We start from the raw sequence: 16,210 nt of genomic DNA on the forward strand, positions 1-16,210 counted from the left end.
TTAGAATTTTGATGTAGTGACCACACATCATAACAGCATCCATGTTAACTATCCTGGAAATAGTTTCAAAATACTGAAAAACCTGTATTTAATGGAAATTACTCTAGACTAATGTCTAGTCTACACAGTACCAAACCACGACAAGTCACTTAAATTCCTAGGTAAAAATTTCCTCAGTTATAAAATGCAGGTGAGCTTGTTTTAGTTTGCTAGGCTGCTGAAAGCAATATACCTTGAAATGGGCTGCTTTTAAGAATGGGAATTTTGGGCGGGCCACAGTGGCTCAGTAGCAGAGTACTCACCTGCCATGCCAGAGGACCCAGGTTCAATTCTCACTGCCTGCCCAGGTAAAAAAAAAAAAGAATGGGAATTTGTTAGCTGTTCAGTTTCTTAGCTGCCGGAATGCAATATACCAGAAACGGAGTGGCTTTTAAATAGGGGGATTTAATCAGATGCTAGTTTACAGTTCCAAGGCTGAGAAAATGTCCCAATTAAAACAAGTCTATAGAAATGTCCAATCTAAGGCATCCAGGGAAAGATACCTTGGTTCAAGAAGGCTGATGAAGTTCACGGTTTCTCTCTCAAGTGGAAGGGCACATGGTAAACACAGTCAGAGTTTCTCTCTCATCTGAAAGGCATATGGTGAACATGGTCAGGGTTCCTCTCTTATCTGGAAGGGCACATGGTGAACACAGCACCATCTGCTAGCTTCTTCTTCTTCTGGCTTCCTGTTTCATGAAGCTCCCTGGGAGGCATTTTCCTTCTTCATCTCCAAAGGTTGCTGGCTGGTGGATTCTGCTTCTCGTGGCTATGTCGTTCTGCTCTGCTCTCTCTGAATCTCTCATTCTCCAAAAATGTTTCCTCTTTTATAGGACTCCAGTAAACAAATCAAGACCCACCCAAATGGGTGGAGACATGTCGTCCCCTAATCCAGTTTAACAACCACTCTTGACTAAATCATATCATCCAAGGAGATGGTCTAATTGCAGTTTCAAATATACAGTATTGAATAGCGATTATTCTACCTTTATGAAATGGGATTTTGATTAAAACATGGCTTTTCTAGGGGGCATACATCCTTTCAAACCAGCATATTAGCTTACAAGCATACAGGTTTTTTGTTATTGCTGTTTGTTTTTTCACATGGGCAGGCTCTGGGAATCACAAGCATACAGTTTGAGGTCATGAAAATGTTCAACAAATCAAGCCATCATTAAGATGATGAAGAACCACTACCAGAGATCCATTGTTAAATGGCAAGGCACATGGTGGTGTCTGCTGGTCTCTCCCTTCTCTTCTGGGTGTGGTTATTTTCAGCTTCTTGCTTCGGCATGAATTTCACCCTGCATGAATTTCATTCTCTTATAAAGAACTCCTGTAAAAGGAATAAGACCTACTGTTTTGGTTTGTTGAAGCTGCTAGAATGCAATATACCAAAAACAGAATGACTTTTAAAAAGGGAATTTATTAAGTTGCAAGTTTACAGTTCTAAGGCCATAGAAATGTTCAAACTAAAGCATCCAGAGAAAGATACCTTAACTCCAAAGAAAGGGCCGATGATGTTCCGGGTTTGTCTCTCAACTGGGAAGGCACATGGAGACATTTGCTGGCTTTCTTTACTAGCTTCTTCAAACAACTTCCCTAGGGGTATTTTCTTTCTGTGGGCTCTTTTGGCTGTAAGGATTTTCCCAAAAAGTTGCTGTTTAAAGGGCTCCAGTAAGCAACCTCACTTTGAGTGGGTGGAGACATACCTCCATGGAAACCATTTAATCAAAAGGTACCACCATAGTTGGGTGGGCCACATCTCCATGGAAATGATAAAAAATATTCCACCCAGCAATATTGAATGAGGGTCAAAGAATGTAGTTTTTCTGGGGTACACAACAGCTTTAAGCTGGCACACCCACCCTGCACCATGACTTAACTGAGGTAACCTCATGAAAACCTACTTATAATAGGTTTAACCTCACAGAAGTGGATTAGCTTTAAGAACATAATTTTATGAGGTACATACGGTTTCAAACCACCACAGTGGTCATTTATGTCTGCCAATCAATGACTTTTTTTTGTGACTGCTGATTTGGTTTACACTGAGTCTTATTAGACTTTCCCATGTCCCCCACCCAACCCTCACTCCAAAACACACACATGCATACACACACACTTACACACATGGAGCATAAACTGGAAAAATAAATTGTAAAATCTTATACAGTAATCTGGTACAATTACATCTGTAATATTCTACGAAATTCCTGTGATGAAGGTGAAGGTATTTACTAGAATTAAAAAAGGACTAGAGAATTATAGAGAAGAGGAAGCATTGTTTCATGGGAAAAGCAGCCGGATGGAAAATCTGAAGACCCAATTCACCACTGACCAACTCTGTGAACTTTATATCTCTCAATTGCAGTTTCCCTCCCTGAAAAGTGTAGGGATTGGATAAAATGGTCATTCAATATTTTTCTAGCTCTGAAATTGGATGCCTCTAACTATAATATCACTATTTTGATAAGCCAAACAAGGTAGTTATTCTTAAGTCTGGAGAGAAAAGAAGCAGGCGTGTGGTATGGGGGTGTATAATCATGAAAGGTTGGGGGTAAAGTAAATGTGGACCATTTTGAAAATTCAACAATAGTAAAAGAACTGAGAGATTTCCCATACATTTAAAGGAGATATCTTTTTTTGATATTTAAGTAAGAGAAATTGTTACAGATTTTTTAGTCTTTTTTTTTGAATACTTATCCTGTGTAGGCAAATGAAGCTTACTCTTAAAACTCAAAAATTAAAAAAAAAAGGAACCTATTTTTTTACAAAGGGCAAAATATTTGAACAGACTCTTTTTTAAAAAATGCAATTGTGTTGAGATAGATTCCTGACCCTATATAAACCATCCAAAGTATAAAATCACTGACTCATAGTATCAGCACATTATTGTGCATACATCCGTATGATCAATTTTAAAACATTTCATTACTCCATTACTCCAGAAAAGAAATGAAAATAAAAAAGAAAACCCAAATCCTCCCATATCCCTTATTCTACCCCCACCTCCATTACTGATCCATGGTATTGATGTGGTACATTTGATATAGTTGATAAAAAGATACTAAAATATTACTGTTAACTAGAATCCATAGTTTGTATTAGGTACATTTTTTCCATATACCCCTCTATTATTAAGTCCTTGTAATAGTGTTGTACATTTTGAACAGACTCTTCTTCAAAGAAAATATACCAATGGCAAATTATATGAAAAGATGCCTTCTTTGCCAAAACAGAAAAGCAATCATCAAATTTATATGGCCATCTTGAAATAGAAGAATGAAGTAGGAAAACTCATACTTCTCAACCTTAATACCTATTACTAAAAGCCACCACAGTAATCAAAACAGCATGATACTGGAAGAAGGACAAACATATAGACCAATGGAATCAAATTGAGGGTTCAGAAATCAACCCTCATATTTATAGCCAACTTATTTTTGACAACTAATTTTCCTCAATTGGGAAAGAACAGTCTTTTCAACAAATGGTGCTGGGAAAACTAGATGTCCTTATGCCAAAGAATAAAGATGAACCACCACCTCACAGCATATAGAAATAAACTCAAAATGAATGAAAGGCCTAAATATAAGGACCAGAATTATAAAATTCCTAAAAATAAAAATAAGGAAGCATCTGTGGGGCCTTGTGTTAGGTGATGGTTTCCTAGACTTGTGCTAGGAAACACTTGAAGACTTGTGCTTTCTTCAAAGCACAAGCAATAAAAGAAAAAATAGATAAATGGGACCTTATCAAAATTAAAAAAAAGAAACAGTGTAGCAAAGGACTTTTTTGTGAAAGTAAAGTGACATCCTGGAAGAAAATATTTGTAAACCACATATCTAATAGGGATTTAAGATCCATAACATATAAAGAAATCCTACAACTCAGCAACAAAAAAAGAGACAACCTAATTAGAAAATGGACAAAAAAACTTGAATAGATATTTCTCCAAAGAAAATATACAAATGGCCAAAAAGGACATGAGAAAATGGTCAATGTCATTAGCCACTAGGGAAATGAAAATCAAAAGCATCCATTTCATACCCACTATGTACCCATTTCATACCCACTAGGTATTTCATACCCTACTATTTTTTTTAAAAAAATGGAAAAGTATAAATATTGGAGAGGATGTGGAAAAATAAGAAAACTCATTCATTCATTATTAGTGAGAATGTAAAATGGTGCAGCCACTATGGAATACTGCTTGGCGATTCCTCAGCGAGTTAAGTATAGAATTACCATATGGCCTGGGCAAATCTACTTCTAGGTATATACCCCAAAGAATTGAAAGCAGGGACTCAGAGAGATATTTACACATCAAAGTTCATAGCAGCATTATTCAGTTTCCAAAAGATGGAAGCAACCCATTTGCCTATCAATTGATGAATGAATAAATAAAAGGTGGTATATCCATGCAATGGAATATTATTCAGCCATAAAAAGAATGAAGTTCTGATACATATGACAACATGAATGAACCTTGAAGACAATATGTTCAGTTAAATAAGCCAGACACAAAAGGACAAATATTGTATGATATCACTAATATGAAATAATTGGAATAAGCAAATTCACAGAGTCAGAAATAAGAATACAGGCTACTATGGGCTGGGGTAGGGGTAGGAAATAGTGTATTATGCTTAAATTGTACAAAGTTTCTATTTGGGTTGATGAAAAAAATTTGGTAATGGATGATGGTGATGGTAGAACTTTATGAATGTAATTAATAGCACTGAAGCACTATATATTTGAAGATGATTTAAAAGGGAAATTTGAAGCTGTATATATGTTAGTAGATTAAAAATTTTTGAAAAGTCATAGACTAGACAATACAAACACTGAACCCTAGTGTAAAGCATGGACTATAGTTAAGAGTACAACTGTAAAAATATTCTTCATCAATTGTAACAAATTTACCACACCAATGCAAGATATTAATAATAGGGTGGTATATGGGAACTCTATTTCATGCATGATTTTTCTGTAAAACTACAACTTCTATAATAAAAAAAGAAAGGAAAGAAAATATACTAATGGCAAATAATCATATGAAAAGATGCTCACTATCATTAGTAAGAAAATGCACATTGGAACCACAATGCAGTACCACTACACATAGAATAACTAAAATTTAAAAACTGACCATTGCCAAGAATGTAGAGAAATTGAAACTCTTATATACTGCTGGAGGAATACGAAATGGTGCAACCACTTTAGAAAACATCTTGACAATTTCTTTAAAAGTTAAACATACACCTACCTTATAAATCATTCATTTCCACTCCTAGATAATTGCCCAAGAGAAGTAAAGGTCTGTGAACTTATATGTTCATAGCAGCTTTATTGATAATAGCCCCAAACTGAAAACAACCCAAATGTCCAGCCACAGGTGAATGGATAATCAATTTGTGGTATACATTCAATGGACTGTTACTCAGCAATAAAAATAAATGACATATGGATATACATGGATAAGTCACAAATTGATTATGCTAAGTGAAAAAAGCTAGACATGAAAAAGATATACACTGTATTGTTCTATATGTGTAAAATTCTAGAAAATTCAAAATGAAAGTGAACTATTTTTTGCCTGATGATGAACATGGGTGTGCTGGTTTGAAAGGATATATGCCCCCTAAGAAAAGCCATGTTTTAATATAAATCCCATTTCTTAAAGGTAGAATAATCCCTACTCAGTACTGTATATTTGAAACTGTAATGAGATCATCTCCCTAGTTGATGTGATTTAGTTAAGAATGGTTGTTAAACTGGATTAGGGGATGACATGTCGCCACCCATTTGAGTGGGTCTTGATTGGTTTCTGGAGTCCTATAAAAGAGGAAACATTTTGGAGAGAGAGACTCAGAGAGAGCAGAGAATGCTGCAGCACCACGAAGCAGAGAGTCCACCAGCCAGCGACCTTTGGAGACGAAGAAGGAAAACGCCTCCCGGGGAGCTTCATGAAACAGGAAGCCAGGAGACAAAGCTAGCAGATGACACCATATTCGCCATGTGCCCTTCCAGCCGAGAGAGAAGCCCTGACTGTGTTCGCCATGTGCCATCTCACTTGAGAGAGAGAGCCTGAACTTCATCGGCCTTCTTGAACCAAGGTATCTTTCCCTGGATGCCTTTGATTGGACATTTCTATAGACTTGTTTTAATTGGGACATTTTCTCGGCCTTAGAACTGTAAACTTGCAACTTATTAAATTCCCCTTGTTAAAAGCCATTCCGTTTCTGGTATATTGCATTCCAGCAGCTAGCAAACTAGAACAATGGGGGATGAGGATGGGTGGGAAATAGACAAGAGTAGGAAAAAAAGAGAAACACAGAGGCATAGGGGAAACTTCCTGGGGTAATGTGCATATCCTTTCTCTAGATTGGTTTCATGTATTTATACATATAACAAACTTATCAGATTGTACACTTTAAATATATGCAGTTTATTGAATGTCAAATGTATAGAGCTATTTAAAATATGTATGGAAAGGCCAAATTTGCTACCAAATGAATAACTGATACTGTGAGTTTTGCTTAGTATGTTCCCGTTTTTTCACCACAACAATCCAGTGGGCTAGATATTCTGATTATTGTTCCCAAATAATATATGATGAAACTGAGGCTCAAAGACATTAACTTGCTCAGTGTCTGACATCTTTTGTCAGAAAACATGATATGAAGTTCCTTAGAAGCAAACTGAAGGCCAAACTTGATTTCACTAGGGTAGTAATTTCCATTCCTGCCTCCCCATGAACCCTTCCCAGAGCCCTAGGAGATTCTCATTGAACTCAAAAGTCCACATCATTCCCAGTGCCCCATTATCCCAGGAATGTGAGAGCACATCTCACACTGCCCTGCCCAATGCAACAGCTAGTTGAGATTTTGAGCAATTGAGATGTGTTAGTTTGAATTGAAATGTGGGGTAAGCCCAGATTTTGAATATATAAATATCTCAGTAATTTTTACATTGAATACATGTAAAAATGATAATATTTTGGATATACTGGATTAAATAGAATAGAGTATCAAAATTGATTTCACTCATTTCACCTTTTTTAAAGTGAGTTCTGGAACATTTAAAATTTCGTATGTCTTCATTATGTTTCAATTGGACAGCACTGATCTAAATCCCACTGTAGAAAGCAATTTTATTCCTTTTGCCATGACAATTCCGAAAATAATGAACATTTACTTTAACTATGATGTTGTATAGCTTTGGGTTTGGAGGAGGGTGGAATAATCTAGGCAGCTGATGATGGGAGAATCTATGGTGATAGTTGAAGAAAAGTAGGTGTAGGCAGGGTACCAGATGGTGATTAGGCAGAAAAAAAGTACAGATTACGAACTCATAGTAGGGTGGTGGAAAATAATTTAGTCCAACCTCTGTTAAGATCTATTTTCTAAGTCAAGGCAGTTTTGTGCTGGAATGTTTTAGGTTACAATGTGAGAGTTTTGATTCTCTGGGCTCCTGTAGATGTTTGTGGGAGTAGTGAAAGATGGAGTCAGCCCGGTGTTGTCTGAGTCCAATTGAGGACTTATCTGTGTAGCTATTATTAAGGAAAGATTTGGAACACCAGCTGCATTTTTTAAAATTTTGTAGATGTGGTGGGAGTTGAGAGGATAAGTAGCACAACTTGTGGGCAGAGGGCAGAATAAGGATACTAGGCTCCTAAGAGAACCGGACTTTAGAAAAGATGTTTTAAAACATTCTGGGAGTTACCACAGACTGATTTCACATTCTCAAACACTGAACACTTTATCTATTACTTTAAATACTAAATATCTACCACTGTAAATACTATGCAGTGCTTTAAAATGTACCTGAGTTCAACATGAGTAGTAAGAGGGCTGGATATGGTTTCTCTTGCTGCTACTTAAATGTCAGTGGTATGTCACAAAGTCTAGACATCTCGTATCTGGCTGGGCAAGCACAAGCAGCAGCTCTCTGCCCAGCTGGTCCAGATTGCTGTGACTCATTTAACCATGGAGAAATGGAAAGATTGCCTTCAACTTTTAAAACCAAGATCTATACACGTACTTGTGTCATTAAATTGGCATAGCTTAGTGGGATGTTGGAAAGGTGACCATGTGCTGGGGAGGGGGGCTTGACAGTATGCTATGCCATGCTTTTTTTTAATCCACAGACTCCTCTTCCTCTGGGAGCATTCTTCTTTGGGATCCTTGGGGTACATTCCTGTCAACAAACCTCAGACATTATCTTGCTAACACAGCAGAGCGGTTCTAATCCTGTAACTCTCAGAAAGGAAGAATCAGTACGATCCCTGTCCTCCTAGGAGGGGATCATACAATCTTCCTACCTCTTCCCAAGAAACCAACCCTGCCTATCAGGGGCTGAAGTAACCTTTGATGGTATTTAAAAGGTCCTTCTCTACTCTTTTCTGGGGTCAGACAGGCCTCCTGGCCTTATATTCCATTATTTGAGAAAAGTAAAAGAAAATCTGCTCCAAAGTGATCTCTGTCTACTGAGTCTCAAACCAAGGAATGATTACAGTGATTATAAACTTTTTTCACTGAAAAAAACAAGTTTAAGTTCTTCCTCACCGTGAAACTTAACAACTCATAGGTTTGGTCATCAGAGAATTTTTAAATATAAATGGGATAGTGCTATAATTGTTGCTCTGTAGTTTTCTTTCTTTTTATTTCTTTTTTTTTGGGGGGGGGGACTTGACAGTATGCTATGTCATGTTTTCACAGGAAAACACAGATTTGCCTGATTTGTGTTAATGGCTATATCATATAGAAAACAGTACTATCACACTTACTATGTGGAGGCACATTTCTAAATACATTTTGTCTTCAGAACAATGCTATGAGATAGGTACTATACACATTCTCATTTTATAGATGAAGACACTAAGATACAGAGAAATTAAGTAACTTCCTTAAAACCATAAAATTAGTAAGAATCTAAGGTTAGGATTAGAACCCATGCTGTCTGGCTCTAGGATTGGTGCCCTTAACTCTACTGCCCCTTGCTATGCTATGCCTGTACCATAGCTTTTTCAGCCATTCCTTTACTAATTCTGTTCCAATTTTTAATCTTTGTTGGCATCCCCAACTGACTAGCACATTCTTGGATCCCTCTCCTACCTCACAGTTGATGTGCATTTAGGGAATTAAAAATAACTGCTATAGTAGCATACCTCGAAATTAAAGTAATTATTAGATAGATGAGTCCCTTTAAAAAATGTTTTGTATTCCCAATCTCAGTAAAAATGCCTTTTGGCTTACCAGCAGCTTTGGCAAATCCACATTACATCCACGCACCATTACCATCGATAATTGAGAACTATCACACGTGTTAATCAATCATTTATTCCTGCCTCCTCTGTTTCTTGCATGGTTCTAGACATTGTCTATCTTAGTTTTAGAAGTGGGAAACATGTTAAAATTCTATCATTCTTTGTGGTCCAAAGAATTGCAATTGCAGATACAACACAGTGGGATAAGGTTGGAAAGGGGAGAGGTTATGCTGAAAGGTTTTCCAGAGCCACTGGCCACAATTATTTTTACCATGGCAGCATTTCTTTGTGTACTAAAGGCACACTTTCCACCCCTTTCCCTGAACTCAAGAAAAAGAGAAGCAAAAATGAACATTAAATTAAAACGTAATAGACTGTGTTTCCCCACTCAAATTGTGGTGAAAGCTTTCCATTTTGTTTGGGGATCATAGAAAAAATCCTGGGTTTAAAGTAAAAGTCTTAGATTTGAATCTTACTAGGATTTCTCACCCTCAGTGCTATTGATATTTTGGGCCAGATAATTATTTATCGTGGGGCCTGTCCTGGGCAATGTTTAATGGCATCCCTGGCCTTGAGCCACATAAGTGCCAATAACACCCCCTCCACACCCAAAGTATGACAGCCCAAAATGTCTCTAGACATTGCCAGATGTCCCCTTTGGGGGACAAAATTGCCTGGGTTGAAAACCACAGATGTAGACAAACCTCTGAACTTCTACAAGCCATAGGTATTTTTGTGTGTATAAAAATGAGGATCACTATATTTTCTTCATGGAATTGTTGTAAAGAGTAAATGAACTAATCCAGTCACACAAACTTTGTAAATTATTAAAATATTACTTATGCATTGTCAGGTATTATTGTTATTTATTATGTAACTCATGCTGTTTGTGAAAGTGCTGTATATAGCCTGTTATATAGAATTATCAATCCCAGAATGTATTTCTATGCATATTTCTATGAGGGACTATTAAAATAGTTTTTAGAGATGCATTTTGGTTTGCTAATGCTGCTAGAATATGATATACCAGAAATAGAATCGCTTGTAAAAAGGAAATTTATTAACTTGCAAGTTTACAGTTCTAAGGCCAGAAAATGTCCAAACTATGGCATCCAGAAAAAGATACTTGACTCAAGGAAAGCCGATGTCTGTTACATTGGAAAGCATGTATCTAGCATCTGCTGCTTCTTGTTCCCAGTTCCATTGCTTTCAGCTTCTGATGCCAGTGGTTTCCTCTCTAAACATCTGTGGGCCTTCACTTAGTTCCTCTGGGACACAACTTTAGGTTCTGGCTTGCTTAGTATCTCATGGGAAGGCACAGGGCAACATTTTCTGGGCTCTTCATGTCCAAACGTCCATGTCTAGGCATCTGCTCTCTTTTTTGATCCTCCAAGCATCTCCAAATGTCTGCATCTCTGTTGACTCTATCGTTTCTGTTCTCCAAGCATCTGCATCTGAGGTTTCTCCAAAATGATTCCCCTTTTAAAGGACTCTAGTAAACTAATCAAGGCCCACCTTAAATGAGTGGAGTCACATCTCCATCTAATCAAAAGGCCTGACCCACAATTGGGTGTATCACATCTCCATGGAAGTAATCTAACCAAAAGATCACACCCACAACTGGGTGCGTCACATCTCCATGGAAACAATCCAATCGAAGTTTCCCACCCTAAACAATAGTTCTGGCCCCCACAAGATTGGAACAGGATTAAAACATGGCTTTTGGGGGGTATATTATAGTTTCAAACTGGCACAGAATGGAACAAACAGGCACTAAGTATTTTACACTGTCAGTAAACTAATAGTTCACATTACACCATTTCATAACCACAAGCTGTTCCTCTGCTTCCTCTTAACTCATTCTACAAGGGCTTTCTGTCACTCTAATGGAAACAAACAAATAGAATGAAGATCAAATAGTCACAATCCCTACAACCACAGAAGACATCCCAAAGAGTGTGTCTTCATCAAGAGGCCAGGAGATTATCTCCATTTGCAAAGCATGGCATAGAAAATAGTTCCTTCTGAGAAGAAAGTAATTTCTCTGACTCCTGGTTGTAAGGCTGTATGGTCATTTTATGGTGCTGGTTGTTCAGAGGCTCGAATTGTCATGCCTGATGCTCACCTCATCAATACCATGTCATGGGAGCTCCCTATTAGACCAAAACACCAGGAGGGTTGACTCCCTGTAGGATTCTTCCTGGATCTATCAGTTGCACTGAGTGCAGTTCCTTGCATAGAACAAATTTTTATTGAATGATTAGATAATTATTATGTTGCTTTAACAACAATAATTTCTAAACATACCAGATATGAAGATTCTGCCTATAAATTTTGAGGGAAGGCTTTAATTCTGTTGCCTTGTCAATTTGTTTCAAGCAGATTCTTCCCTTTTTTGGCCATCCCCAATCCTTACCCCACTCCACCCTCCAGAATTCTGGGAGAAATGGCTCTGATATGTGTCATGGTCACATGCTGAGAAGCCTTCAGTGGGGGGTTGGGTGGTAGGGCAAGTTTCCTTCTTTTCCTCATCTTCCTCTTTTTCCTTCCTCTGGTGTGGGTAAGATGAGCCTTGACATGCCTTCTGTTGGGAGGTTTAAAGAAAGCTTAAGAAAGACCCAGGGTCTGCTTGGAACAGCTCTAGTCCAGGTTTTAAGAGGGAAGACAAAGAAAATATTTGTTTTTAAGAGTATTTCCCACCCTACCTCAGCATAACAAAAGAGTCCAGGATTCGGGAAGGTGAGCAAAATGGTAGGACATGATTTCATTGGGGGTAAGGGGGCAAGGGAAACCCCAGCATCTGAAGGAGCCAATAGATGGAAAACTACCTCAGCTGTGGGAAGCCCCATTTTAGCACTTTGAAGAGTAGAGCAGGGTTGTAAGAAGGTCAGTTAGTGGTTATAGTGAAGGTTACCATTTACAGACAGTCTGCTACATGCTGGGGACTCTCCTAGCAGGACCCAGAGGGATGGGGAAAAGTGGAAATGGTGATCGCCAGCAAAACTAGTACTAGCAGGTCATTGAGGTGGGTAAATTTGCATAGGCATTGAGAACCCTTCTTAGAAGAAATGAATTGGTATTCTAGTTCCTTTTCCTTAAAGATTATTGGAGGGAAGCTGAGCTTGTAGGAAAGAACAGCCGAAGTTCCAAAGAGATATTCATCAGGAGAAAAAGGATAACTCTGGCGCCATAACAGAGTCTAGAGTTTGGGCTGGTTGAAGGTGGGGTGCTGGTATTAACACAGCAGTGGCCAAAGCTAAGAGTCCATCAGACTTGATCACCCTGGCCTAGGAGCACATTTTGGGAAAATAACTGAGCCTATGAGTGTGAACTGAAAGACCTGCAATATAGGAGCCCAAGTTTGGGGCACCACTGTGGTCTGTAATTGAATTTGGTGAAGGGCATTGTACAGATGAAAAATTCTACCTGGTGGTAGGAGCTGAGTTCTCAATGCTGGCATTGCGTGCTGGGGCAGAAATAAAGGTACTAGTAGACTGACTACACCATCTAGTTCTCTCTTGTCTAGTGTATGGGAGGTGGATTGGCTTTGAGATTGAGTAAACTCCTGGGACACATATTTTGAGAAAGGAGAAGTTCTCAAGAGGCAGATATTAGACATATATCTAAATTGGGCATATGGAGATATGAATGATTAATTGGAAAAATAAAAGAGACAGACCTGAATTAGTTTTTCAAGCTAGTGAAGCAAATCATATCAGTGGCTTATTCATTTACACACACATATGCTCACACAAGCACACATAGTCTCACACAAACACTGAAACCTGATGAGGGAGATACCATCACCCTCCATTTTAAACATGAGGGAATGTGGGCACAGGTTGTTAAATTATTTGCCTGAGGCCACAGACAAATGGCAGAGCTATTGTTAAAATCAGTTTCGAATTCCTAAACCCATGTGTGTCAATTTTGCCATGCTGCCATAGAAAGCAGTGGTTCTCAAAAAGTGGTTCCCAGACCAATTTGTTTCATCATTATAGGGGACCTTGTTAGACATGCAAGTCCTTGAGTCCCCTTAAATCAGAAACTCTGGGAGTGGACCAAGCAATTTGTTGAACACATGTGATTCCCATGCGTTCTCAAGTTTGAGAATCACTGTTCTGGGGAAAGATATTGTTCCTCAGTAGTGAGTAAAATTCCAAATTCAATACCTAAAACAGTATGAGCGATTCACCCATTATAATTCACCTCAAACACTTATTATCTGAATAAGTAGATGCTTTAATAACACATGTCTACCCAAAGAGGGAAACTAACTATTAGGGAAAGTAATAAGATAGCACAAATATTCCTCCTTTATCTGTGTATTTGGTCTAAAGTTATTTGGGAATGCCTTTAATGTTATCATATTACTCTTTAGAGTGTGACAAATGTCGTGATTGCTCTCTTACCCTGTCTGATCTTCCTCTGTGCAAATGTGGATAGAAATGTTTTTCCTTTACTCTGAGTCTACTCTATAGCCCACATCCATGAATAAGTTTAAAGCTGAGTTAGAGGCTGAAGGACATAATTTGAAATTATCTTCCTTCTTTCAATTTGCAATTGCCATTTTGTCCTAGATGGCTAACAATAAATGCTCTCATCTGCAGAATTATTTTGTCACTATAAAGTCTGAGGAAGTTCTGAGATATCTTGGTAAAATTTTCACTTCAAACAACAGGTAATATCTATAACTTAAGCAGTGTAGATATTTTTCTAAGTTAAAAAAAAATGCTAGAAATAAACCAATGATCCAGACACGATCCTTGACTAAAGCCATATTTATTCAATGCTACTTGTTCTTCTGGTGAATGACAATTGAAATACTGGATAATATTTATCTACTGTAACAATTATGTTAAATTAATTCATAATGTTCACTCAACAACATTGTTTGCATATACTCCTATTGCTAGGAAAGTGCTACCTAATTCATTTTTCACACATCAAAATACAGTAATTTGATATAATTATATTATCCTCCCTAGAAATGCTGATGGGCTTTGCGCTGCATCTCAGAGGGAAGGAAGAATGGGAACAGTGGGTGACATCATGTGCCATATGTTCACCAATACCTATAGTGCTGTAGGCACAATGGGCAGAGGTAAGTATTTTTATGAAAATCTCTTCATTGTTTGGGGGATATAATGCCTTTTAAGCTCATATTTCATCCCATTTTCCAAGTATCGGATTTTCTCATATGCTTTTCTAAAACCAAATGTTCATAAGCATGTCAGAAATTATTCCTGCCTTTGAGGGAAACCTGTTACTGGAAATATTTCTTAATGTTGTTAAATGTCTGACAATTGTCTGACCTTCTTGAAGGTCATTAGGCCAAATGATTGATAGGATTTGATGCAGAGCTTTAAGATAAAATTTTTCAATGAATTATAAGACAAACATTGTATGTAAAATTTAGTTCAGATTTCTCACATCTTACAGGGCCAATGGATTTGTGATGTGACTCTTTCTACAATGAACCCTGCCTCAGGCTTTTGTCAGCAAATTTAGTCCACTAAAAGATCTGCAAAGAATTAACAGGACAAAGCCCTGGAGAATCTGTTCCCCAAGGGACTAAACAAAGATTTTGGAATTGCATGTTTCAAATCCTAATCCTAGGTCTGTCAAAAGAACTCTGTATAGCAATGTTCACAAATTCCATTTTTTAAATATTCTAATATTTAAATCTAATTTTTAAAACTTCCTAATTTTTAAGCATTGGGATAACAATGTCATCTCACAATACAGCATCAATTTAACAAGGAAAAGGTTTTAGCTATCATTCTCTCAATCATTATTTCAATAATGATTTAAAATGTGTTAATTCAATTTAAGGAATGAATCATGGAAAGAAAGTACCAAGATTTTTTGGCTGTGGGTTAGGTCAACACAGAATGTATAGTGCTATATTCTAAGGTGTAAGCTGTGGGTGTACTTTAGTTATGTTTTCACTAGACAGCACTGTTCCCTTGTCCAGCTTTTCATTCAAGTGATGATTCTTAACACCTGTGAACAAATGCGCTTAGACCTGCTAATGCCGATAAACACTCCAAATCTGTCTCCTTCACTCCTGATCTATGAACCAGTGCAGTGAGTCACACATTCAGTCTAAGTGGACAATCAGTGGGGCTGTTAGCAATATTTCTTAGCCCACATAAAGATAATATTAATTCAGGCATTCTAAGAAAATTCTGAAAATCCATCCTTTTGTCCTGGTGAACATAGAAGATTTTGATATACTGATATTTTGAGGGGGTAAGACCTATGGCTTAATAATAATGCTGTTTATTAAACAGTCACTTTACATCTTTTTCCACACAAGCTTAAAACTCATCAACTATCTTAAACTGTCATCCTAAATTGCTTTAAAGATTTACAATGCAAGGAGAAAATTAGACCCATCTAGCATCTTGCCACAATGTTTTCACAATATGGGGTGATTTTAGTTATCATAGGTCAAAATGCTGTCTTGTAAATAAATGGACGTTGAGTATGTTTTAGAGGAAGATGTTGAGTTAAATATTCTTCTCTATTCTGATTAGTCTATTTGTATAATTTTAAATAGAGTAAAAGAGATGAGCACATTTATTTTTGTTTCCTTAAAATTCTGCTTTGTTAGTTCTCTGACGATTTGCAGATTTTTACAGAGCATGTTAGGCAAAGTAAGCATTGTGCTGGGGGCTGTCGGAAGAGTGATGACTAAGATAGTAAGTATCCTGCCTTCAAGGAAGGTGTTTTCCTTTAGAATTTAAGTTCTAGAGGGCAGAGGTCTATTTGATTCATTAAGAACTTATAACAGGCGCGACCAGACACCTCCTCTTGGCGGCTGCGAGCGTGGTGCGGCGGTGAGTGAGTGAGCTGCGAAGCTGGCGGGCCTGCGCTGAGCCTCGGTTCGGC

The 16,210-nt window shown here is 37.6% G+C and overlaps 1 protein-coding gene across 2 annotated transcripts in view; it reads left to right on the forward strand.

The window, feature by feature from the left end:
- TCF4 (transcription factor 4) overlaps nt 1-16,210 on the forward strand; it is a 463,737-nt gene that overhangs the window by 72,461 nt on the left and 375,066 nt on the right. The window contains exon 2 of one of the 2 annotated variants that reach the window (XM_077135388.1): nt 14,302-14,417. In XM_077135388.1, coding sequence (XP_076991503.1) covers nt 14,345-14,417 — 73 coding nt within the window. In that variant the 5' untranslated portion in view covers nt 14,302-14,344. Of the gene's footprint in view, nt 1-14,301; nt 14,418-16,210 lie in introns of those variants that run through there. The other variant, XM_077135394.1, reaches the window with a different exon arrangement.

This window comes from Tamandua tetradactyla, chromosome 18 (assembly GCF_023851605.1).
Source record: "Tamandua tetradactyla isolate mTamTet1 chromosome 18, mTamTet1.pri, whole genome shotgun sequence".
Lineage (NCBI taxonomy): Eukaryota > Metazoa > Chordata > Mammalia > Pilosa > Myrmecophagidae > Tamandua > Tamandua tetradactyla.